Source organism: Arachis hypogaea, chromosome 20 (assembly GCF_003086295.3).
Source record: "Arachis hypogaea cultivar Tifrunner chromosome 20, arahy.Tifrunner.gnm2.J5K5, whole genome shotgun sequence".
Taxonomy (NCBI): Eukaryota; Viridiplantae; Streptophyta; class Magnoliopsida; order Fabales; family Fabaceae; genus Arachis; species Arachis hypogaea.
The window spans coordinates 144873995-144898800 of record NC_092055.1 but is presented as its reverse complement, the minus strand read 5'-3'; the positions used below and the strand labels follow the sequence as shown (position 1 = coordinate 144898800).

Below are 24806 nucleotides of genomic sequence, written 5' to 3'. Positions count from 1 at the left end.
AAAAGAGATTGATGACTTGATTACAAAAATTCACAATGCAGTAAAATATGTCAAGTCATCTTCTATGAGAAGTGAAAACTTCAAAGCATGCATTAAGAGGAAGAGCATCAACTATAAAAGCCTTGTTTGTTTGAATGTCAAAACTCGGTGAAATTCGATGTATTTAATGTTGGAGGCAGCATTGAACATTTGATTTGCTAGAGTTACAAGATAATAAATATAAAAATGAGCTTAACAAACCTCATGGTGTGCCTACGGATGATGATTGGACTTATGCGAATCAATTTACCATTTTTGAAGATATTTTATGATGCTTTTTTGTTGTTGCCCATAGTATCTAGGGATGGCAACGGGTTCCCATGGAGGTGGGAACATGCCCCCGCCCCTCGCCTCCATAACCTGTCCCCGTCCCCGCCCCATCACCGTAACGCCCCGTATCCGCCGACCGCCGGAGTTCCGGGTCTCCGCGGATTTTTACAAAAATCAAAAATTAAAAAAAAATTCACTACCAAAACCAATTTAGTTCTTATATGAGAATTTGCTTTGCTTCATCGATAAAAACTTCAAATGAGCACAAACTTAAAATTGAAAGATTATGCACATCAAACAAAAACTTATGATAAAATTTGTTACATGAAAAACCAAACAACAAAATAACATATAGATTCAAATTAAATTAACTTACATCGAACAATAATGTAACTAGTACCAGTATATATTATGTTTATATATATATAAAAAACAATAACATAAAAAAGAATTCAGCACAATAAAATTTGGTAATATAGAAGAATTAGATCGGAAGAAGCTGAACCCTAATAATGCCATGTTTGGAGCAAAATCTTTAATACCATAAGACATGTTCGATCATCATCAACAGCAAGAATGCATTTCTTTAGGAATTGATTATCTTTTTCATCTCACTGCCATTTTCTCCAAAAGAGGGTATAAAATTGAACCTATTAACCAAAACAGAGTCTATGAATTTTATAATGACCTAGAAACTAATGAATTTTTTTTTAAGGAAGAAGTTCATTGAACACGGAGAAATAGAATAGAAGAATAAAATCGGAAGAAGATGAACTTTGATGCTCACTGCTGCGACAGAGAAAGGAACGCTCTCGTGAAGACGGCAACCCTCCCATGAAGATGGCGACACTCTCGTGAAGATGGTGACGATGTTCTCGTTGGCAGGGGCGTCTTAGGCGGTGCGTGACGAACTGACGATTCCTGCGATGACCTTGAGGGTGAGATGAGGAAGCAATGAGAAGGAGGATCGCGACGGTAAAGGGGTTTAGAGGGCAGCAGACGATGGAGGAGATGTGGACTGGAGAGATTGGGGTTCATCGAAGAAGAGAGGAAGTGAATCGGTGAGTGACACTGAGAGGGAGTGAGCCGGCTTAGGGTTACAAAGGCCAAAGAGAAACAAACTAATATATAGGAAGGGCATTTAAGTAATTTCTTACAACGGAAATTATACGGGTCCCCACGGAACGAGGACTCCCATCTCTGTCCCTGTCCTATTTATTATACGGTCCCCGTCTCCGTCTTTGCGGGGTGAAAATGGTCTCCAAACCTGTTCTCCGGCGGGTAAATCGTCGCAGATATCCGTCCTGCCGAAAAAATTGCCATGCCTAATGGTATCCTCCAATCCAACAGGCTAAAGACTAATTCATCGTTGATTTGAGCTCTAGTTAAGAGTCTGCCGCTAGTCAATGAGTTGCTGCATACACAAGGTGGGATTTAAATCCCCGACACTTGCTTAAGTGGGAGAGTGAGCTGACTACTCGACCAACCCAACTACCCAAGTTGGTTATATTTTAAGATGCTACATTGCACATTTATTAGAGTTTGCATGTTACTAGTAATAAATACATGAAAGAAGTCTTTAACATCGGAAGAAAAATCAAGTTGCATTGTGAAAATAATGATTTAAGCATAAAATTAATGGTGTCCAAGATACAAAGAAAATATGATAAATATTGAAAAACTCCAAATGCTATTAATATGTTATTAATTGCAGTTATGCTTGATCCATGCCTATAGTTGAATTTTGTAAATTGGATTTTGGAGGAGTCATTTAGGATAAAAAGGGGAGGAGAATTGTAACACCCAACCACAAAATCTTTATGCTATAGTCATAAATAAAAGGTGGTGAGTTATTACGACACATAAAAAAAAGATACATACATAATACTTGAAGAATAATAATATAATTAGGAACCTATGAAAGAAAGACTAACAAAATCAATAGCCGTTAGCCACACTCAAATCACGTTAACGCAAGTGAACGCCGTATACAGAAGCAATATATATATATATATATATAAGTTCAGAAATAGGATACATAGTAGTTACTAGTCTCGACTCGCGAAAAAAAAGGTCAGCTAGAAATATTACAAAACCAAAAAAAGTATACAAAATAAAAATCCTATTTCTCCAAATAAAAACCTCTAAGAAAATATACAATAAAGTTTTTAAAAGTGGAGAAAGTACTAAATAAACCGAAATAAACTTCAAAAGAGTCTTCTTTGTATCTCTAAACAGAATCCTGCACACTCAGAGAGGTACATCACGCCCTGCATCAGAAAAACAAAAAATCCACGACGGGTGAGAACTCGAAGGTTTCCAATAGGGTAATAGTTTCAAATAAAAACTATATATAAAAAAATATGAATCCACTAGACAATCCTAATCTCCAACTTCACCGACGTTCAAGTCTAGGGTCTTAACTAATCCCAAAAAGGGTCAATTTGCTAAAGTCTCAACTCTATTAATTACCTCTAGCCTCAATTATTCTCAATGCATCATCATCTTTACTCCCAATATTCAATTACTCAGTTCAGTATTCAATTCAGTAATATCAATCACAAATAACAATTAATACAAAACAAATACAATTAGAGAGCATGTAAGACAATTATTATAATTAGCAATTAGACAAAAATATACAGTTAGGCAAACCAAAATAAATATGCACATTTAAACAATAGCAAACAAATGCACATGATGCATGTCTGTCCTACTGGTCGTGAGCTCACTTATCGATTAAAGTGCCAGAACCCGAGACATCTGATAGCTAACTCGGACATTGTCTTTCTACTACGCATCCCCAAGAGGAATATAAACGAAAGAGAATGCATTTTTACCTTCTCCCAAAGGAATTACGAAGGAGTGTGACTTTTCACATTCGAATGAGTGTGCCTTTCCATCTTGCAACCAGAGAGAAATATGGGAGAACAATACGAAGAAGATTGCCTTTCTACATACGAAGGAGAGTGTCTTTCCACCTTCTCTACATTCACACTGCAACGAGAGATAGAATCTTTCATCCTCAACTTGTCTATTGCAATAAGAGAGAAAATTATTCATCTTCAACTTGACTATTCGTGAGCGGGACAAAGCCACCGTCTTCATCGTGGGAGGGACGAACCACCATCCCCACAATATCAATAACGTAAGCGGGACAAAACCCATGACCCTGCCATGCAAGCAGGACAAAATACACAACCTTGCCAATCAATAATCATTATCAATCAAACTCACTGTCATCATCAAATTTATCAAAATTATAATCTTAACCAATCCTAATCCCATTCCTTTATTAAATAATTAATCTCATCATTTCGTGAGTGGGATTAAGCTACCGTCCTCACTGTGAGCAGGACGAACCACCATCCCTATAATATTTTTATCTGGTTAACCAAGTGTTTATCTGAGAATTAATCAATTCAATTCATTAGATTTATCCATACTCTTTTCAAAACTTAAAAATTAGTTATCGGATGTCATATGGAGGTTACAGGGGATTACGAGCTTACCGGGAAGACAAAACAGTAAAAAAAATAGCATTTTATAGAAAAAAGATGTGTGCACACGCACATCTTTGTGCGCACACATACAGTACAAATTCTGCAATTCTGTAGAATTTTCAACAGCGATGTCCGAACTTCAAAAATCCATAACTTTGGTACAAAAATTGTTTTCTCTCCGTTCTTCAACGGTTTTAAAATACACATCCCCAATTTTAATTCAAGATTAATTTCACTCAATTCTAAGCTCCGAACGCTAAGTTATGACATGTTAAAATTGGCTAAAATCATTAACTTACCCAAAATTTTCTACATAATTCATTTTTGTCATTTTTCAAATTCACCTCTTTTAACATCCATAGCCCTTAATTTTAGGCATCCTCTACACTCAATCATCGATCCCAATTTTCAATTTACAACTTAGCCATTCAAGACCCAAAACAATCAATTTCTATTAATTAACCATTTTCAATTTACAGCAATTCTATTCAAAACCAAAACCAACCAATTCTTTTCAATTAACCACTTTCAATTTACATCAGTTCCAAGTTGAACATCATACCACATTAAAATTGATGCATATAGCTCACCCATTATACCACAACACAATCAATACATATCAATATAATATTTCACTCCGTCAATCCTCGTCAAACTTACCAACATTAATCCAATTACAGCCTCCTACCCAATTATCATTCAATAATAATTAATCAATCAAATTCACACATTTCTACAATCCATATGACTTAAATCAATTCCGTCATACTTATCAAGGGTGCAACTCACTCAATCACGACCTCTGACTCAATTTTCATCCAAACATCAATAATCAATCAAACCACACATTCATACTACAACATATCAACATTTCAACAATCACTCCACCTCAATTATTCAACTACACCATAATCAAACAATATCAATTATTCAACAATATTATAGGATCATCTAACCTATATTTTCACATAGCATTATATAATGTTTATCCGAAACCAAAATTCATACATTTGTTGACGGCAGTTTTCAAATTCCTTGAATTTTCTCTCTGGTCAAATCCAAACTTCAATTAATGCAACCAAGTCTCAGCTGAGCCTCCTCCAATCAAATGACGCACCCAATTCAGCACAAAATCAATCAAGCAACACTACTCAATCTAATTACACCAAAATTACACATTTTCAAGCTAGGTTTTCGCATATAATTGAAAAAAATCAAAGAAAATGAGTTCTCTTACCTTATACGACATAACCTTGGATCAAAATCCCGCTAGAATTTGAGATTAAGTTTTCCCTATACGTCAAACAGGAAAACAGTAATAAATTAAAAAATGAAGTTGTGTTCTCACAATTAGTTACCACAAAAGCTATATAGAAATGAAGAAAAAGACAAGATGAACGCCTGACTGGTTTGTGAGAAAAGTGGATTTGAAGTTGAGTTGTGAATAGTGTTTGGGTTCTTTCTTCTCTTCTCTCTATGTCTCAATCTCTCCTAGGCTTCTCCAATTGTTCTAACACAAAGTAGGATTCCTCCTTTTCCACCGGAGTTTCCAATCTCTCCTTCATGCTATGTTCCTCTTTAGATTCTCCACATGTAGCCATGGGAGTTCCTTGAGTGTCCAAAAGTTGGGATGCTAGCCGGTTTACCACCTCATCTAAGGTGGTCATGAATTGTTGCACATCCCTTGTCATCTTCTCTTGTCCTTGAAGAAGAACACCGAGGGTTTCATCCATTAGAGGTTGGGGTGGATGGGAGGGTTCATCATATTGGAGAAAGGGTTCATTATAGGAAGGTGGTTCTTCTTGGTAAGGTGGTGGTGTGTATTGAGGTGGTTCTTGGGAGTAGTAATCTTGGAATTGTGGTTCCATGTATGGCTCATATGGTTCAAAAGGAGGTTGGTATGGTGGGTAAGGATCATGGTCATATGGAGGTGTTTGTTGAAAATAGGCTTGTGAGTGTGGTTAAGGTTCATGTTGCGGATATGACTCATAGGCATATGGTGGTGGTTCTTGAAAATCACAAGGAGATTCACCATAGCCATTTGATTGATATGCATCATAGAATGGCTCTTATTCATAGTGCATTGGTGGAGGTTGTTGCCAAGAGGATTGATCATAAGCATATGGCTCCTCCCACCTTTGGTTATCCCATCCTTGATACACATTCTCATTATAGTTCTCATCACCTACAACATAGTTGTAACTACACTCATAGCCAAAATGAGAATTCATGGTGAAAGGAGAAAATAAAAACAAAAACTACTAAGAAATAATGAAACAAAGTCCTAACTAGCAAGCAATCCAAAAAAAAATCAAGCTATTCACAATATTCACATATATACAATAACCAATAACATAACACCATTGCAATTCCCCGGCAACGGCGCCATTTTGATGATTGGATTTTTGACGGTTTAGAATTTCACTAATGAAATCTCGTTGTAAAGTATAGTTTCTAAACCAAGCAATAATCCTTTCATACAAAAAGTTGTTTGTCACTAAAACAAACCCCTAAATTTATAAACCGAAGTATTGAACCTCGGGTCGTTCTCCCTAAGAATTGTAATGAAGTGTCTTGTTATTGGTTGTGAGTTATTTTTGGGGTTTTGATAAGAGGCATGAAAGATAAATGGCAAGAAAGTAAACTAATGGCTAAAAAGGTCTTGGCAAGGGTTGGTAGTCAAGGATCTCTATCATAATCACTAACCACAATATGAGAATTGGCAAGGATTAATCTCATTAAATCATCCTCTAACTCGTAGTAAAGGAAAGTCAAATGAGCTATATCAATCCTAGTCCATAAGTCCTAACTCTCCACTAATTCAATTAGTGAGAACTAGAGTCAATGGATCCCGATCATCAATCACTTGGACATTAGTAACTCAAGAGTTCCTAAGTTACCTTTCCAAGCCAAGAACATAAAACTCTACTCTAAAATCCAACCAAGCATTTCATCAAACACTTGGAAGACATAAAAGAAAAGCATAGTAAAATTGCAAGAAAAGTAAATCTACACTACTCAATTGCAATGAATTAAACAACAACTAATCAAATGAACACATTTATTATGAATTACCTTTTATTGAATTGGAAGAAAGTAGAAGAAACAATACTAGATCTACAACAAAATATAAGAACAACATAAAGGAAATTACAACAAAAGAATAGAAGAAGATGAATGTAACAACAAGGAATTGAGAGATAGAAGTAGAAGAAAGCAAAGATTAAAACCTAGATCTAAGAACTAATCCTAATCCTAATCCTAGAGAGAAGTGAGAGCTTCTCTCTCTAAAACTACCTCTAAACTAATCCTAATGAGTGTGTATTGAACTAACTCCTTTTGCTCTTCAATCCTTGGCTTTAAATAGCATCTTTGGCGCCAAAGTTGGTTGGAATTGGGCCCCATAACCCTTGAGAATTCTTTGGTCACGTTTTCATTAAAAAATCATAAACCAGCACCGACGCGTACGCGCACAGCACGCGTACGCGTCCATGGGGTGATTCGCAGGTGCGCGCAAGTGCCAGGTGCGCGCGCGCGTCCATGGGCGAGTTCAACTTCTTTGACTTTTCATGATTTCTCCACTTTGCATGCTTTTCCTCTTCACTCTTTTGATCCATTCCTAGCCTTTTCAATCTGAAATCACTAACAAACATATCAAGGCATCTAGTGGAATCAAAGGGAGATTAAAACCATCAAATTAAGGGTTGAAAAGCATGTTTTCACATCTAAGCACAAATAAGGAGACAATCACAAAACCATGCTATTTCATTGAATAAATGTGGGTAAAAGGTGATAAAAACTCTTAAAATCAATAAAAGTTAAACCGTCAAAACGGGGTTTATCAGCGATCGAAGCTTGAAGCGAGAAGTTATGGAGGTTTGATTTATGGTGTTAGGGTTTGTCTTTCTCCTTCCTCACCATGCATTGCTTCAGCGTGTTTATGCTGAAGGGAAGAAGGGAATTGGCTCTTCTTATATGTGGTTGGGCTGATGGGTTGGGCCTTGGGCCCATTTTGGGTCCTGTGCAACCGGTTCGGTTCATTTGATCTAATTTTGGGCTAAATTTTTTTAAATTAGTATCAAAATTTATATTTAATTAGTTCTACCTCACTAAATCATAAAATTCTATTTTTTAATTTATTTGATTAATAATTAATTTATTAACTAATTATTCACTAATTACTCGGGATTTACAAGAAACGCGCGTGTGTACACGCTGTGTATAATAAAAGTAATTTTTGTTAGTTTTAGACTAATTTGGTTGGACTTTGTTGCCAAAAAAATTTGAATGTGTAGTAGAACTTATTAGTATTTTAGTTTTTAATAAATTATTTTTGACAGTGTTTTTTAAAATAAAAAAAGATTTTGACCTTTTAAAAGTATTTTTTAGGGTTATTTTGTCTAATTTTTTTGTTCTTTTTTTTTACTAGGACAATCTTATTATTTATATTATTTCTTTAAAACAAATTATGAATTTTAGGTTTAGTGTGTTTTTTCTTTGAAAATATCACGTTTAAGCCGCCTAATTGCGATACTCCTTTTTAAAATAAGTGTTTTTGTTTTGTTTATATTTTATATTTAGATTCATTAATTTAAAAAAAATTAATATGGTTCGAAATTCAAATACATTAATAGATGAAGTATATATAACGGATGGATGCCGTATTTGTTATTTTCTGAGGGCAGCCAGTTGATTTGATTCTAGTCACCGACCTACCGAATTACATGCGGCCGTGGAGTGCTCACAATAGAAGGTGATAGACTGATAGATTTTCGCATAGTGCACCATACTGACATGCAATGGATATAATTCTGATTCGGTATTTCATAGCTGGGAGGGAATTTTTTAAGTAAAGAAACGAACAATCACAGAAAATTTGTACAGTTTTTACCATTTTGATTAACTTAGTTCATTTTAGTTTTAAATTTTGTGGGAAAGTAAATCGAATGGTTATTTTAATACTTTGCCTTGGGCCAGGGGCATGCCAATAAGAGACGTGTTCTAATTATCCTTTAATACTATCGAGTCTTGTTCCTTGTTCCCCAAGTCTCAAACCCATGCCCAGGCAGCCCAGCCCATATAAATGTCTAATGCACAGCTTAATCAACAATACAACCATGGAGCAAATTAATATTTTGGTCAGCAAGGGCCTAATGAACATATTAGAAGTTGAGAATGAAGAATACCAATTAGTTAAGAATGGTTTCTTAAAGGGTATGGGATTCATGGGGAATGTTACTAATGTGATGGCTATACATAAGAACAATGTTGCATCTAGCTTGACAAGGCAAGCACGTTTGCACTCCTTTATGATTTTCTCGAAGGCGGTAGCAACCAAGTGTGGTGGGGATCCTAATGTGAGGTATGCTTGGTATGGTAGCTCTCTGGATGACCTCAAACAGATTGTATCTCTTGGATTCCATGATGATCATTATCATAATCACTCTCATGGTGTTGGGATTTCCCTATTTTCTGCCAAATATTCCATTGACAGGTAAGTTATTGATAAGATTGTATTTGGTAAATGTCTCCCAAATATGATATAGACAAAGCAGAATGATTGTGTTTTTATTTTCATTTCTTCTTTTTAAATTTGTTACAGGAGTGTGACTTGTGAATAAGAAATAAAAGAAAAATTTGCTTATTTGATTGATTTATTGATTAATAGTGCAATGTGCACAATGGAAGATGAAAATGGTTTGAGACACGTGATGCTGTGTAGAGTGATAGTAGGGAAGGTGGAAGCTGTTCCTGATGGTTCAAATCAGAGCCACCCTAGTTCAATCCATTATGACACTGGTGTTGATGATATTTCAGCACCTACAAGACATATCATATGGCCTGCTTTCATTAATTCACACATTCATCCTGATTATATTGTTAGTTTCAAGTATACTTATATGAAAGGTAAGAAGCTAATTTATATAAGCCTATTATTCCTTGTTGATTAATACATTATGGCCAACTAGTTTTTGGTTATGATAAAGATCCACAGGTATACAGGGGACAAAATCCTCAATCAAAATATGTGTTGTTTCCTAATTTGATGGCAAGAGTCTCAAACCGTTTGAAGCCTTTGCAGATGTCTTATTTACTCGGAAGTTATCGTCTTTACCAAGTAACAACAACATTCTCCCATTATTATTACCAAGCTTTCCATGTTCATGGATATTCATCACCTGGATTGGTTGTTGTGATTGACACTTTTAACTGGTGGCTTCCTTTAGGAACGTAAGATTTCAAGAGAACTATGGGTCAAGGATGTGAGATCCATAATTGGAGACCCACTGCTGCGTGAAGTGATTTCAGAAAGCAGTGGCAATTTGCAACTTCTTTAGTCTATTTTGTCGGCAGAAATGTTATGTTTTATGCAAACATATTCTCTTTAATTGGTTGAAGAACAAGAATACAAGAGAAAAACAAAATTTTACATACTTGTAAACATTGATCTTATATACACATGAAGGGTTCATTGTATTAAGCAATAGAAAACAAGGGAAAAAAAGATTCATTGTATTTTCTCTTTTCTTATAAGCACAGAGAAAAAGAAAAAGAGGTTTTTCATATAATGCCTTCAACAATTATGTAGAAAGCTTGATTATATTCCTTTTGAGAGTGGAGATAAGACTGCGGGGGAAGCTATTAATTATTGATGGGGATAGATTATTATTACATGGTAAGCCTTCTAAAGGTAATGGGATAGTTTATTACCTCCGTCTCTCTCATATTGATTGACTCGTTGTGTTTTGCGGGGTTTCTAGAAAAAAAAAAATGCTACATTTTATATATAAGCATATGAACTTGGTGCAAACTACAGAAAAAAATAGTAAAATAATCTATCATCAGTTATGAAATTGATATGTCCTGCGATGATGAACAACGTAACAAAGTCATAATAATAACAATGTGATGCGAAATTAAAAAGAAAAAAAAAAGCAGGGTTTTGTTAGGCTAAGAGCCAGAAATTTCTCTGGGTTTTAGTGTTGAGAACATAGCCTCCTTGCTGTCCTTTTCTTTGCACAGCGACACAAGTGCAAGTGCTGTTTTGGATCAAATACTCTGCTGTGTCTAATATTCTTCCTCCCTTCATCATTGACGACCCTCCCCCTGATCTCCTATATCTGTATGCATCCATCATCTTAATTAATTTCCACACATTCAAAAGCCAATAATAAATAATTCTCATTAAAGTTAAATTAAAGAGTTGGTAGATAATTACCCTAACAGTGCTGAAGTAATATTGCGCTTTTGGCCTATAACTATGACATCAACCTTTTGCGTTTTGCTTTGGGAGAGGATTGTGGTACCTCTATCTTTATCCATCTCCACCTTCATCACGCGCACATTAACCTTAGGCTGAGCTGCCTTACAAGCGTGCTTCATCTCCTCGAGAAAATCCACAGCACCACCTTCGCCCTCCGCCGCTGCACCGCCACCTCCGACGTCCAAAGAGGCAGTGGTGGTACTCCCTAATGAAGGCATCTTGAGGATGGTTGAGAGTGTATTGCGCCACGAATTAGGGTTCTCAACATGCAAGAGGATCAACTCGTCGTGATCCACCACCGCGTGAGACAGCGCGTATTGGAGCGCAGCCGCCGATTCCCTCGTTGGATCAGCCACAACCATCACCTTCCGTGTTTGATTCCCATTCCTACTACTACTTCCTCCTCCCCCTGCTACATCTTGCATACTCGCATGCATTTTAATTTCGCCTCCACGCGCCTTTCTTCCTTTATCTTTATTTCTTTTACCGCGGCGGCCACCGCCACGTCATGCTACCACGCACCACCGCCCTTTAATTTGAGAGACAGAGAAGAGGACAATAATAATAATTAATTTAATCTTAATTCAATTAATGAACAGACGCTAATTATTGTGTGTTGACCCCTCATGCATGAGTAGCAGCTAATATGATTGTTAGTAATTTCTCAAATAAGTGCGCCTTTGTTTTTACTTATGCTATATTTGGGATGCCCCATCGTGTCTTTTCTATCAAATTCCATAATAAAACCAATTTTCCTTCAGACCCGGTCAAATGCTTTATTATTTAACATCCTCATCACGCAATAATATATATATAGAGAGAAGAGTTTTATTTTTAAAATTAATTATTTAGATCTGTGAAAATAAAGCTTCTTTACTTTTCCATATATATATATACAGTTATATACACACATACATTCCCTGTCTTTCACTCCACTTCTGCTGGAAAGTGTCAAAGTAAGGACCTCCAGGGCCTATCTAACATGAAACTAGTTGAGTTGATGATTGCAAAAAAGATATTAGCCTACGATCCATTATTTCTTTCGGTTTCATTCAATGATGAAATCCCACAAACAAAAAGAGCAATGTTTTTTTTTATTTATAATTTATATATATTTTCATAACCTCACATGCATGTACTTTATTCTTTCCCCAAATTTTTATCATGCTCTTCAACAAACTAAAATATCGCCACAACCATTAGTCAAAATTTGTTACTTCATTCTATCTCTTTTAACTTATTCAAATGAGTCCCTTTAACAATAGGTATGTCAAGTATTGTCAACCATCAGGTAGTGAATTAGTGATAACCTACGTTTTAGGGTACGTATTAGAGTTTTAAAGAACGAGGAAATGATGAGTCTTAATTATAACCAAATGGAAGAAAAATTCGCCTACCTGCCTGTTTTTTATTAAAATATACATGTTTCTTATTATATCAACTTTGATAGTTTGATCCAAATATATACTTCCGTGATCTTGCTACGTATAAATTTGTCTCAGCATTGCAATATGTTGATATACATTAGTTTATTTCAATTTAAGAATAAAACTGAAGAGTTATATATATATATATATGATAGAATCAAATTAGATTAAAATTTAAAAACAACAAAGTGAATATCAAGTGTCAATAAATTATAACTCAAATGGTATAGTCTCTTCATATTCTTTTAAGAGATTGTGGATTTAAATCTTTTTATTTTTAATTAAAAAAAAAACAAAGTGAACATCAAGCGAAAACATTTATTTATTTATTTATTTTCATGTGGAGTAGAGAGGCATATGACTGTATGAGGCTACTAAGCTATCAGCAGAGGCACATTAGGATCAGGTGAATCGAGTACACATCAAATGATCCCCACCGCCATACTTATTATTCTTACAACTTCAAGCCTAATATACTCGCAATCGAAAAAAAGAAATTAAGTCAAGAGCAGAATATATGTTAAGTTAAAACTTATCATTTTATTAAAAAACTTACTTTTCTTACAATATTAGTTATTTTATTCGATTATTTAATTTTATTATTTTTTATAATTATTTATATAATGATAATAAAAACTATTTTTATTAAAGTGATAATACATAAATATGTATGTATATAAAACATTTTTGTTGTTATTACATTAAAATTAAATTATGCAGTGAAAAAATGGGATGTGTCCTTCATTTTTGTTTATATACACATAAAAGAAAGGTAGCTAACATATATTCTCAAATAAAAATATTATATGTATATTAAAAGTTAGATATTAAATTAATTATTATATATTTTTTTAAAGACAGTGAATTGCATTTATTAAAAAGATAGTACAATTTATTTGTATAAATTTAACTTATTTTTTATTTATATTTTATGTTTTAATATATTTTATATTAATAATTTATTTTAGTGGTTAATTTTACTATATATTTAGCATAATTATAAATTTTAGCATGATTCTTAAAATATATGTTAAAATTATTATTCACAGAAAATTTTAAATTTTTATTTTAATAAAAACCCAATAAATATATTAAAATTAAAATTTTACATTTTGAGAATATGCTAGCTAAACAAAATAGATTGGAGATATTTATTAAATTTTGGGACAGCATTAATATGGATAATTAATTAATTAGTGTTGGGGTACTCTTATTCTTGGTCTTCTTACTATCAACGCAACCTTTTGCAGCTTGAGAGAGAGAGAGAGAGATCTCAAATCCATTCCTATATCTTCTCCTTCCTTTACTTCCCTCTCTTCAAGTTTCAGCCACACAAGTCAAGTTTCAAAGGCAACGCGAACGCAACCATGGTATGGTCTGGCCTCTTCGTTTCTCCTCTATTTCCACTTATTGTCTCTTTTCACAGTGCTTCAATTTTCTAGCTAGCTCCTTATTATTTATTTTTTAGTTTCGAAATTCGTAAATATTTTGATCATCGGTTTGGGCACTTTGCGTTTGTGTTGCTGATCTTATCGGCTTCTTCCACATCCTCGATCTGATCATTGTATCATTCCCTTCCAGATCTGATTACTGATTTCCGTTCCTAATTTTAGTCTTGCTAACCCTAAAATTCATAACATGCTTTGGGATCTCATCCACGGAATCTTCCCCTCTAATTTGTTGAATGGATATCAAATTAGGGGTGAAGATCGAAATCACTTGATTTTATTTTTCATTGAGGAACTATTAGCTACTCAAGTGGCAAAAAGATTAAAGTATGCGTGAGTAATGATTCGTGTGGGTATCTGCTTGATCATAATTGCTTTGCTTTGGTGTGCCTTTCAATCTCTCAGGCAAATGCAGCTTCCGGAATTGCGGTCCATGATGACTGCAAGTTGCGGTTTTTGGAGCTCAAGACAAAAAGGACTCACAGGTTCATAGTTTTCAAGATTGAGGAGAATCAGAAGCAAGTCATTGTGGAGAAGCTTGGTGAGCCAGCTCAAGGCTACGAAGATTTCGCTGCTTGCCTCCCTCCTAATGAGTGCCGCTATGCTATATATGATTTCGAGTTCTTAACCGAAGGCAATGTCCCCAAGAGCAGGATTTTCTTCATTGCTTGGTAATTAGATGTTTGCTTGTTTGTTTGTTCATATGCCTGCTGGTTGCTTTTGTTGTTGATTGATATTAATTTGATTTTCGTGTGCCTTTGCTGCCTTTATTATTTGAAGGTCTCCTGACACATCAAGGGTTAGAAGCAAGATGATTTATGCAAGCTCCAAAGACAGGTTCAAGAGGGAACTCGATGGGATTCAAGTAGAGTTGCAAGCAACTGATCCTTCTGAGATGGATCTTGAGGTGATCAAGAGCCGCGCCAACTAAACTATTACAAATAGCAGGCTTTGTTATGGGAACTATGCTCCGGTGTTCCCCTTTAAGGCCTTACTTACTTTTATGGAAATTCTTAGTTTCTGGGTTGCTGACCAGTTATGGTCTCGGTTTCCCGAGTTGTGGTATAATGTCTATTGCACTTTTAACAATATTCGCATGTTCTATTGTCTCATGATTTGTGGTTTTATACAACGTTTGCTTTGGAGTGGCATTTTAATCTTATGGTTACTAGCTGAATTTGTAACTGCTTTGTGTGATGAGACCGAAAATAGGGTTCACATTATGACTTCATATGGTTGAAATATGCTTTCCCTTGTATGGATAGGGCCGGTAGACAGATTCTTGGAATGTTTCTGGTTGAGTATTATTCTTGGAAGGTTTATGGCCATGCTTTAAAATACTAGATTTAGCTAAAGAGCTTGTGGAAGATTGTTTTCGGTTATTTTTGTCTTTTGATCTGCTGTCATGATGTCACTTTTAGTATGTGTTCTATTGTGCGACTCGTTTATGGTATGCTCCAGTTTATTTCTCCTCATGTGGACCTTAAAACATTAATGAGAGAGGATTTATTACCAAAGCTGTCATTGTTAAATGTTAAACAATATACACAAAACAGCAAAATCCATTCAGCAAGGGGACATAACATTAGTTCATGGTAACAAACTAGCCAAGCCATTTGGAATGCAATATTCTTATTTCTTATTTACTAATTTATATTATCTTGCAAGCATCTAATTTTTGCTCCAAGGGTATCTACCACCGAAAGTAACAACGGATTTCTTAGTTGCGGGTTAGTTGCAGGTAATCAACTTTAGAGCAAATTACCGTCTATGAGATGCTTTACATGCTAGGATAGGATTTGAACTTTAAACATCTTAGTTAAGGAACCAAATTTTTGAGCAAATAGCTAGTTGTGAGATGCTTTCCATGTTAAAAGTAGGATTGCACTTTCGGGCCAAAAGGTGAGCCATAAGGCCATACCCACATGCTATCATTCACAATGTGTGATCATATCTCGTGTCGCTCCAATCCTGATAATGGAACGTGGGATAGCCATTACATGTTCTCCTTGCCTGAATTTTTTCCTCACCAAAGTGCAGATATGATTGACCAATATTTTCTTTTGTACGGATGAGTTAGGTTCCTGCTCTGCCACTACCTCGGCGGCTATCCTAAATCCTAACATGTAGCCACACTTTTATCCATTGCTTTCTGCATAAATGCCGTCTCCTATATTCCATATGATGAGTTGAGTTGAATTTGAGATTCTCCCAGTCGCTCCCAAATTACCTAATGGAATTTGATGTAGCATTCATGGTAGGGTTAGACTTTGGATGTTGTTGACCAGACACACTGCACCTCTTGCCTCTTGGTCTTCCACTCCTAGACGTTAACAAAATGGTGCAGGATTAATTCGATTGGAAGAACCTTTTCCTTCCTTAGCAAAGCGTTCATTCTTGGATCATTTTGTTGGCTACTGCCTTTTAAGTGGTTTGGACATGATTTCATTCACCTAGTAAACATTGACCAACCCATGACCGTCACTTAATAAGCTCTAAATTCAGCATAATAATTTGTTTCATATATATATATATATTCTGAATAGTTTTAGCAAATTTTTATGTATTTTTTATAGTTTAAAAGCTTGTAATTAATTTTTTTAATTGAGTATAAAAGAGGCTAATTTACATAGATAAATTGAATAAGAAAAAAAAATTACATAGGTGTCATAAACTGAATTTTATTACATGCATGTCTCGTTTGATTCTAGATGTAAATCGAATAAAATAAATTAGGTCTTTATTTATTCTTTATAAAAAAATATAATAATGTTAGAATATTTACTTTTGAAATATTTTATCATTTATTCTACATTAAACCCAAAAGTAAATATTTTCAGAATGAAAAAGTATAGAAAAAAAAACCTTTAGTCAACACTAGACAACTTTAGTATTTAGGTTTATAATTTAAGATTAAAGGTTTTACGAATGAGGGATTTAAGGTCTAGATTTAAGATAAACAAATTAATTAAAAAAAATGACTAATGGTAGCTGAAAAAAAAAAGTTACTTAACATTATTTTTTAAAAATATTTTGTAATTTTCATTCCAAAAAAAAAAACATTAGCAAAGGTCTATCTAGTATAGAGACTTAGTCATAAGCTTTTAAATTATAAAAACTCATTTAATAAAATTATAAAAAAACAACATCATAAATGAACCTAAAATTTATGCATACCAAAATTATATATACTAACGGCTTAATAGGCACTCCGTCGCTTTTTTATTATTTTTATGAAACTAATTTTGGTTCTTTTGTTAATATATTATTCACCTTTTAAAATTATTAGTTAAATTTTTTTTCATCATTTCAATATTGACGTGACCTTATTTATATTATATTTTTTTATAATTAAAATTACTATAAAACCTTTAAAATGCTAAATTATAAAAACACTCAATAAAGATATATCTTTCTTTTTGAAAAAAACATAGTTAAAAAATTAATGGTAATAATATTATCTTAATTTAAAAAATAATATATATAAACTAAAATACATGTTAGTTATTCACAAAAAATAAATTGTGCTTAAATATCATGGATATTCATATTTGTCTTTATCTCTTTTAAGTGGTAGGCCAAAATATAGATCTAAATTTAAAGAGGCCTTCATTTTTCTACAAATAGTGAAAAAATAGAAAAAAAGCTTATTTTTTTTTGTTTTTAAATATCAAACTATAAGAATAAACAAAATACGAGAATGTAAAAATTGTATACCAAGAAAAATTTTTCATAATTCATTCTTATCAATAATTTCTTGAGTTTTGAAAAACTATTAGATTTACTAACTACAAAAATAATTACATTAACATTTCAAGATGATTTAATTAAAATAATTCTTTATTATAGAAGAATATTAAAGCATGTAGAATTGAGACATCTTGTTTTATACTGAATTTTATGAAAAAACAAAAAATGACATTAATCTTTGTTTATCATTTCCAAAATATAAATTAAATGACATTATATCTGATATGTTAGGTATTTTTATTTAATAACAATTATCTATAATGATATTTTTTTACTAACATGAGTTAATTCACTTAGTTGTGTTCTTCTAAGTTCATGACTAAAAAGAAAATGTTAAATTTTTAGTATAATTAGCATATACATCTAAATAGATATATTTATATAGTAGAAGTTTATTCTATTACCTTTTATTCTTTTAATTTAATATTTTTCTTTTTATCATCTTTTATAACTGAAATTTGTCAACTTTAATTATACCTACTCAATCAATAGAATAAATTTTGAGTGCATGAACCGATGTAAATATCACTTTTAATTAATAAAATAGAAATAGAAATATGTATCATCAATGCAACTATCACAGTAATTACTATACAAATACTTACTTTATTATCGAATACTCTTGTTGATGCAATTAATTGCTCATTCTTCTATATATATCATAATTGTTAAAATCTTTCTTCTTGTAATTTAATGTATATATCTGTCACAATATATTTAAATAATGTTTCATATTACTATTTTAAATTAAATAATGATATATCTCAACTAAGATTCACACATGCTTTTTATTAGTTTTAAGAATTTAATTTTTATAATTTTATTTCTTAAATTATAAAATCGATATTACCAATTAAAGAAATAAAAATTTGAAAATTTTTTAAAATAAATATAAACATTGCATAAGTTAATTTCTTAAAAAAACCAATATTGATATATTTCAATGATGTATTATATACTTTCTATAATTTATGTGAATCTTAGTTGGTGGGTACCTGTTGGGTAAAGCAGATGTTCAGGTTCCTTTTTTTCATTTCTTGATATATCTTGATGAGCTATTTTGATATTAATTATGTGTTAAAAAATTTTAGTCATTAGTTGTTAAAATTAGTGAACAAAATTATCTATTTCAATGTAGAAATTATATAATACACGATTTATATCAGGAACATATTCACATATTTACTAAGCACATAAATTACCTGAGGTGTAACTAATAAATTTTCTTTGAACATTACATTCTTTGTGAGTTGTCCACTTTTTCCATTTATTTTTTCTTCTTTAACTAAGATTTTTGTGATTGACTAAGAAACACTTCAAGATAGAGTAATGTATAATTTGTCATGACTAAACACATGTTTAGGGAGATAGATCCCTACCTTAGGAATAGTTTTTCTTTGTGATTTATTATTGTTAAGACAAAACTCAGACTTACAGAAAATTACTTCCTAATAAGTACATACAAAGGGCAGTTCAGTTATTTTGTATTTTATCCGAGATAGAAAAGCTCTTTATCCAGAGTGTTGATCTGTTAAGATTTTCACATTTAACATGTTTTAAAAAGTTTTTGGACATAATAACCTTATATCATTGCATAAGTCTGCCTTAGGGTCTATTTTTTTTCAGTAACATCAAAGGAGCACTTTTTTTTACCTTCAATGTATGAGGTAGCAATCACCTGTGGAGATCAAGTTAAGATATTCTTATTGATACATATTATTTGTATCTCCATCCATTTTATCAAAGGATGCTAAAATTCGTTCATTTCCCAGAAATTAGTTGATGGTTATATCATTGAACTGCTGTACATCATAATTTTTAAGTGTCGATATCGCTCTTTCCACTATATAAGATGCATCCCACTCATGAGCTTGTAAATTTGAAAAGGTTTCTTCTATTAATTTGTGTAATGATGCCTCACCTTTCTATGGTATTGCCATGTGTGCTTCTATTTGTACCAAGTCCTCACGTATAGCAGGCTCAATCTCATCCCTTATGCGCATAAGATACTCTGCAAAATCATGATCATTAAGAGATTACATATTTTGTTGCAAGTGGAGAATTTTAGTGATTGCCCCTAAATGTGATTTAACAATAGAAGCTAAAATCATTTGCGACTTACTTCTTTTCGGCACAACAGGTAGTACTTGGCGGAAATCTCCTCTCATCGCTATCACTTTTCCTCCAAATGAATCATTATTTTCTAATATGTCTCACAATGCCTGGTCTAATGATTCCATTATCTCTTTATTAGTTACTAGTGCTTCATCCCAAATTATCGTCGTTGTTTGCCTAATCAATTTTACGAAATCAGATTATTTAGTTATGTCGCATATGGAGGATGGCTCAGCATTAATTGGGATCTTAAATGTAGAATGAGCTATTCGACCCCAAACAAAAAACTTGTAGCTATTCCTGATGATGCAGTTACCAAGACAATATGTCTTTTACTTCTTAAGTCTGCAATCATAGCTCTATAAAGAAATGTCTTGCCTACTCCCCTTGGCCCATCAATGAAGAACACTCCACTTTCTCTTCGATCAATTGTATTCATAATGCACTTGAAAGCTACGTATTGGTCATGATTCAATCTTTCTATAGAGCATAGGACTTCTTGAGGTACTTCGATGGATAACTCTTCTTTGATACTTCTAGGTATCAAGTTGTAATTTTTGTTCTTCGAAGTTAGAGCTGATAAATCATATTGTGCAATATGTTTTTCATGTTGAAGGAGGATGTCATTTAAATCCCTGAGTAAGCGATTTGTCAACCCATGACATGTTGTAGTGCTTGTTGATGGATAACCATCCACCATACATGGAAAAAAACTCGTCCCACAACCTTCTTACATTTGTTGGCTCACAAAATATTAAGATGGTCACAAACAACCTTCTTAAAGCACATGGCATTCTTAAAATAGATGCCTCAACCAAACACGATCTTATGCTGCTATCACTCTTTAACAATCTTCGATACTGAACAAATTGCTTAAACAATGAATATTGGACATCATTTAAGTCATCCCAATTGGTTGGTCCTCTTACATTAGACAACAAAATACGTAAATAGAATTTTTCTCCTTCTGTTGGTGAAACAGTATAGATCCGACTGATAGCTCTCGTTTGTGACGTGACGCCATTCCTTTTTCTTGTTGTGCCAACAATAATATTCTGGAATTTTTCTATACAAAAGATGCCTAGATTGTTGGTTCTCTACCTGATTAAGTGAAAAGAATCCAGTGAGCATTGTCCTTGAAAAATAGTCATCATTAATTATTTCATAAATAGTTTGGTGCTCATAAAAGCTCACTTGATATTGATTTGGCAAATGAACCTGCAACATTTTCACTGATGAGTACATTTGGTAAAGGTTGAATTTAAATATTTTCTAGTATGCCTCTGTAATGGTAATCCATCTTGCATCAACAAACTGTTGTAGCTCATCATAATGAGAACTTCTGTGAACCTCTATTGCAACACGATCTAGTCCCTTATAGTAATACTTGTATACATATTTTATACTATTGATACTACTAAATATGTAAACATTGATATGGCAGTCATACTTTAGTAGTAGCCAAGGATTGTACGGAACTATCCATATGTTGTCAATTATGACATTTTAGTTTAACGGATTGAAGTATCAAATTGCCTCCTATATTGAGGATATGAGTCATCATCTTATTGTGTCTCTGCTACAAACTTTTTTACGTAGTTGCGTTTATATTAACTATTTTTCATGCATGGTAAAAATTGATTAAGTGTTTTGCAAGGACCATGGATCATATGCCTTAGCACTGCCTCATGTAAGTGTGGTTCTGCTTTTTAAGATGGTATTTAAGCTCGTACCAAACTATATACTGGTTAGATCACTCAACTTGTCATTATTTTCTAAGATTAGCAACATATGTACGTGTGGTAATCCTCGTTTTTGAAATTCAATGACATAAATATAACTTTCACCTTTCTCAATACACCATTGATAATAACATCCTCTTTTAATTGTTCGAATTTGGCTCTGAAAATCTAAGTAGTTAGATCCAGACGATCATGCGAAGTTTGAATAGGACTGACTTTCAAAGTTATTTTTTACCATGAAGGATTGAAATAAGAAAAATATCTGGTTTTCCTTCTTTAAGAACAATAACTATTCCATTCTCGTATTATTTTGTCATGTCTCAACGACTACCTACGAACGACGATGGTAATATCATTCTTCTAGCAACATTTTTTAAAACTAATTATAGAGGAAAGTATTACTAGTTTGAAATTTTATTTTGAAAACACATAATGATCTATAATGTAGCCATTAAAACAAAAAATATTTACCAACATTTGTCTCTCCTATATGCAAAGCATCTTGTAAGCCTTGATATAGTTTCGCTCGAAGGTTGTGTTGTCTTTGTCGAACCCATCTTAACTTGCCTGTATCAATTTTCACATAGTTATCAACAACATATTGTTGAAGAAGTCACCTCGCTTGCAAAATTATTGAATGATTATTGATGAGCGGATATTTTATACGCTTTTTATCATCTTTTTCATATAGTTTTTAGTATATTTTGTTTAGTTTTTATTGATTTTTCATAGGTTTTAGTGTTAAATTCACATTTTTGGATTCTACTATGAGTTTGTGTATTTTCGTACAATTTCAGGTATTTTCTGGCTGAAATTGAGGAGTTGGAGCAAAAGTCTGATTCAGAGACAGAGAAAGCACACAGATGTTGTCCAAATCTGACCTCCTTGCACTCGAAAGAGCTTTTCTGGAGCTACAAAAATCCAAATGGAGCGTTCTTAACGATTATGAAAAGCTGACTTCCAGAAATTTCCAGCAATATATAATAGTCTATACTTTGCTTCAAATTAAAAGGCCCAAAACTGGTGTCCAATGCCAGCCTCCTGCCCTATTCTAGGCGTCCATTGCTCAGGGAGAAAACCAGGCGACCAAACGCCCAAAGAGGACCCCCTAGCCAGCGTTTAACACCCTAGAGGCCTTTGGCACGTGGATCTCATCAAAGCTCAGTCCAAACACTCACCAAGTGGGCCCCAGAAGTGGATTTTAGCATTAAAAGACTGTTTTACCTTTTTTTATGTAATAAGTTAGTATTTAAAAACTTTTATACATTTTATCAAGGATTCTCGAGAGAGAGATCAGCCTATATTCGAATTCACCATTGTATTTTCCTTTCAGTATGAGCTTCTAAACCTCCTAGATTGAGGAGAGGAGCCCTGCTGAGTCCTATGAATTAATAAAAATATTACTATTTCTCTTCAATCCGTGTTTGATTAATTCTAAGATGTATATTCGTTCTTCATCAATATGAATGCGTTGAACTAGCATAAGGTTATCACATTCTACATGGGTTCAGAGTGCGTCTTTCATCAGACAATGATGAAGCACTAGCTTGACTATACATCTCTCAAACGGCTAATCCACGACTTTGTTGGGGACTTCTTGAGTTATCAGTTCAGTCAATTTACGGGGAGATTAGGGTCTCTGTGGTAGAGGCTAGAACCAAAGGCACAGCATCCTCCGATCTGGAAGATTCGACTTTGTCTGTGGTGTTTTGAGTAGGATCATCAAGGAGAATGAACTGTAGGAGCTTCACCCTCAATCAGAATGGATCCGCACTAACCCTGGGGTTCAGATCTGGAGAAGTATTGGCGGCTGCTCAAATCAACATCAATCACATACAGCCTGCCATTGAAGAAATCACTCACAAGTAAAGGGAACAGTATTACCAGAGTTAATTCAGAAAGACAAAGCAACTCCAAGCCTTAACCATTCTCTTTTCATAGTTTACACGACTTCTGAGTTCTAATTATCCTTTTTCTTTATTCCTTTTTATGCATTTAAAAATAACATACCAACATCTCCTACTCTTTTATTCGCCTGACTAAGAATTGCAGGATAACCATAACTTGCTTCAAACCGCAATCCTCGTGGGATCGATCCTGACTCGCTCATGTATTACTTGGACGACCCAGTACACTTGCTGGTACAGCTGTACGAAGGTGTGGGGATTCGTGCACCAATTATCAGGGTAGATCTATGAATTTTGAGATTAATAGGAAACGGATTGAAATTATGAAATAATGTATTGGCACAAACTATTATCAAAGGAAGTCTATAAATTATATAGAAAATATGAGTTTGTACCTAGAGCATATAGTTATAATATGTCTGACATGATACTTTGTTCCCACTTTGAATTCAAGTATTGATATCTCACCATCGGTTCTAAATGGAAAAAAAAAGGATATTGTAGCGGATCATAATAGCCTACAAATTTTTGAATCCTTCTAAGATTACCAGCATGAGTTTGAACCTTGATATCTCGTCCACTCACCATTGTTTCAATGTCATCACCAACTATTATGGAGGATTATAGTGCAATAACTGTTGTAGCTTGAAAACCAAACTTTCATACAGTTGTGCATTCTCCAGCATCCAATTTTGTAACTCGTGTTTAGTATTATATATATATATTATATAAAGTTGCAAGAAGCATGGTTGCCTTCCTTGATCCGAATAAAATTCTCCTATACTACGTTATATTGATCCTTAAGCACGGAATGTATATATACCATGGTTGTTGTAGTTAATTGTTTGTCTATGTGCACACCACACAAAATGAAAGAAAAAATATAGTTGTAACTACGAATGTGTTTTTTGAAATGGTTCCTTTCTGCAAAAAGGTTTAAGAAGATTTCAAGTAATTTCTGAGAAGCATTTACTTGTGGCAAAGTGACTTTTCCTCCATTGCAACATATGTCAAATGTTTTATGCTGAAATAAACGTGCATAACAGTGAGTACATATCCTTAGAATAGGTAGTATAGGTAAATAAAACTTTGTTTGAGAGTTTTTTTTTTAAACATTGTTATAGGTAAATAAAACATTCTCTTAAAAATTTCGAACATAATTCTGGGATATTCGAATACTATGTCTAATTTATGCACATGCATAGGTAAATAAAACATTGTTTTAGAGTTTTTTTTTTTCAACATATGCCCGTGATTATAGATTATTGAAAAGAATTCATTAATTATTTCATATATTTCAAATAGCGGAATAAAGAGTGATTTTTTATGTGTGTTTACGTT

General features: G+C 33.4%; 3 protein-coding genes and 1 long non-coding RNA gene across 5 annotated transcripts; 2 read left to right on the top strand and 2 right to left on the bottom strand.

Annotated features, from left to right (window-relative positions):
* Positions 1-596: 596 nt before the first annotated feature.
* LOC112735035 (uncharacterized) lies at positions 597-1423 on the bottom strand. Its single transcript, XR_003168489.3, has 2 exons — positions 1097-1423; positions 597-959 (listed from the first exon to the last, which is right to left on the bottom strand). It is a non-coding gene; the product is annotated as an uncharacterized lncRNA (long non-coding RNA).
* Positions 1424-8913: 7490 nt separating this feature from the next.
* On the top strand, positions 8914-10381 carry LOC112735033 (probable inactive poly [ADP-ribose] polymerase SRO2). 2 transcript variants are annotated; one of them, XM_025784605.3, is made up of 4 exons: positions 8914-9306; positions 9481-9719; positions 9800-9930; positions 10040-10381. In XM_025784605.3, the coding sequence occupies exons 1-4, from the start codon at positions 8930-8932 to the stop codon at positions 10148-10150; spliced, it is 858 nt and encodes a 285-aa protein (XP_025640390.1). In that variant the 5' UTR covers positions 8914-8929; the 3' UTR covers positions 10151-10381. The 2 variants fall into 2 exon arrangements, with proteins under 2 accessions (XP_025640390.1, XP_025640389.1); XM_025784604.3 differs by having other exon boundaries at positions 9800-10381.
* A 255-nt stretch (positions 10382-10636) lies between these two features.
* Positions 10637-11513, bottom strand: LOC112735034 (uncharacterized). The gene is made up of 2 exons (XM_025784608.3): positions 11032-11513; positions 10637-10933 (listed from the first exon to the last, which is right to left on the bottom strand). The coding sequence occupies exons 1-2, from the start codon at positions 11511-11513 to the stop codon at positions 10759-10761; spliced, it is 657 nt and encodes a 218-aa protein (XP_025640393.1). The 3' UTR covers positions 10637-10758.
* Positions 11514-13267: 1754 nt separating this feature from the next.
* On the top strand, positions 13268-15135 carry LOC112735032 (actin-depolymerizing factor 3-like). Its single transcript, XM_025784603.3, has 3 exons — positions 13268-13873; positions 14357-14622; positions 14732-15135. Exons 1-3 carry the CDS (start codon positions 13871-13873, stop codon positions 14880-14882), a joined length of 420 nt encoding a protein of 139 aa, XP_025640388.1. The 5' UTR covers positions 13268-13870; the 3' UTR covers positions 14883-15135.
* The last annotated feature ends 9671 nt before the right edge of the window (positions 15136-24806 follow it).

Coding starts and splice junctions, on each gene's coding strand:
- LOC112735033 (XM_025784604.3), top strand. CDS start 8,930: ATGGAGCAAATTAATATTTTGGTCAGCAAGGGCCTAATGAACATATTA. Junction 9,307..9,480: donor GCCAAATATTCCATTGACAG/GTAAGTTATTGA, acceptor ATTGATTAATAG/TGCAATGTGCACAATGGAAG. Junction 9,720..9,799: donor CAAGTATACTTATATGAAAG/GTAAGAAGCTAA, acceptor GTTATGATAAAG/ATCCACAGGTATACAGGGGA.
- LOC112735034 (XM_025784608.3), bottom strand. CDS start 11,513: ATGCATGCGAGTATGCAAGATGTAGCAGGGGGAGGAGGAAGTAGTAGT. Junction 10,934..11,031: donor ATTACTTCAGCACTGTTAGG/GTAATTATCTAC, acceptor GGATGCATACAG/ATATAGGAGATCAGGGGGAG.
- LOC112735032 (XM_025784603.3), top strand. Junction 14,623..14,731: donor AGGATTTTCTTCATTGCTTG/GTAATTAGATGT, acceptor TATTATTTGAAG/GTCTCCTGACACATCAAGGG.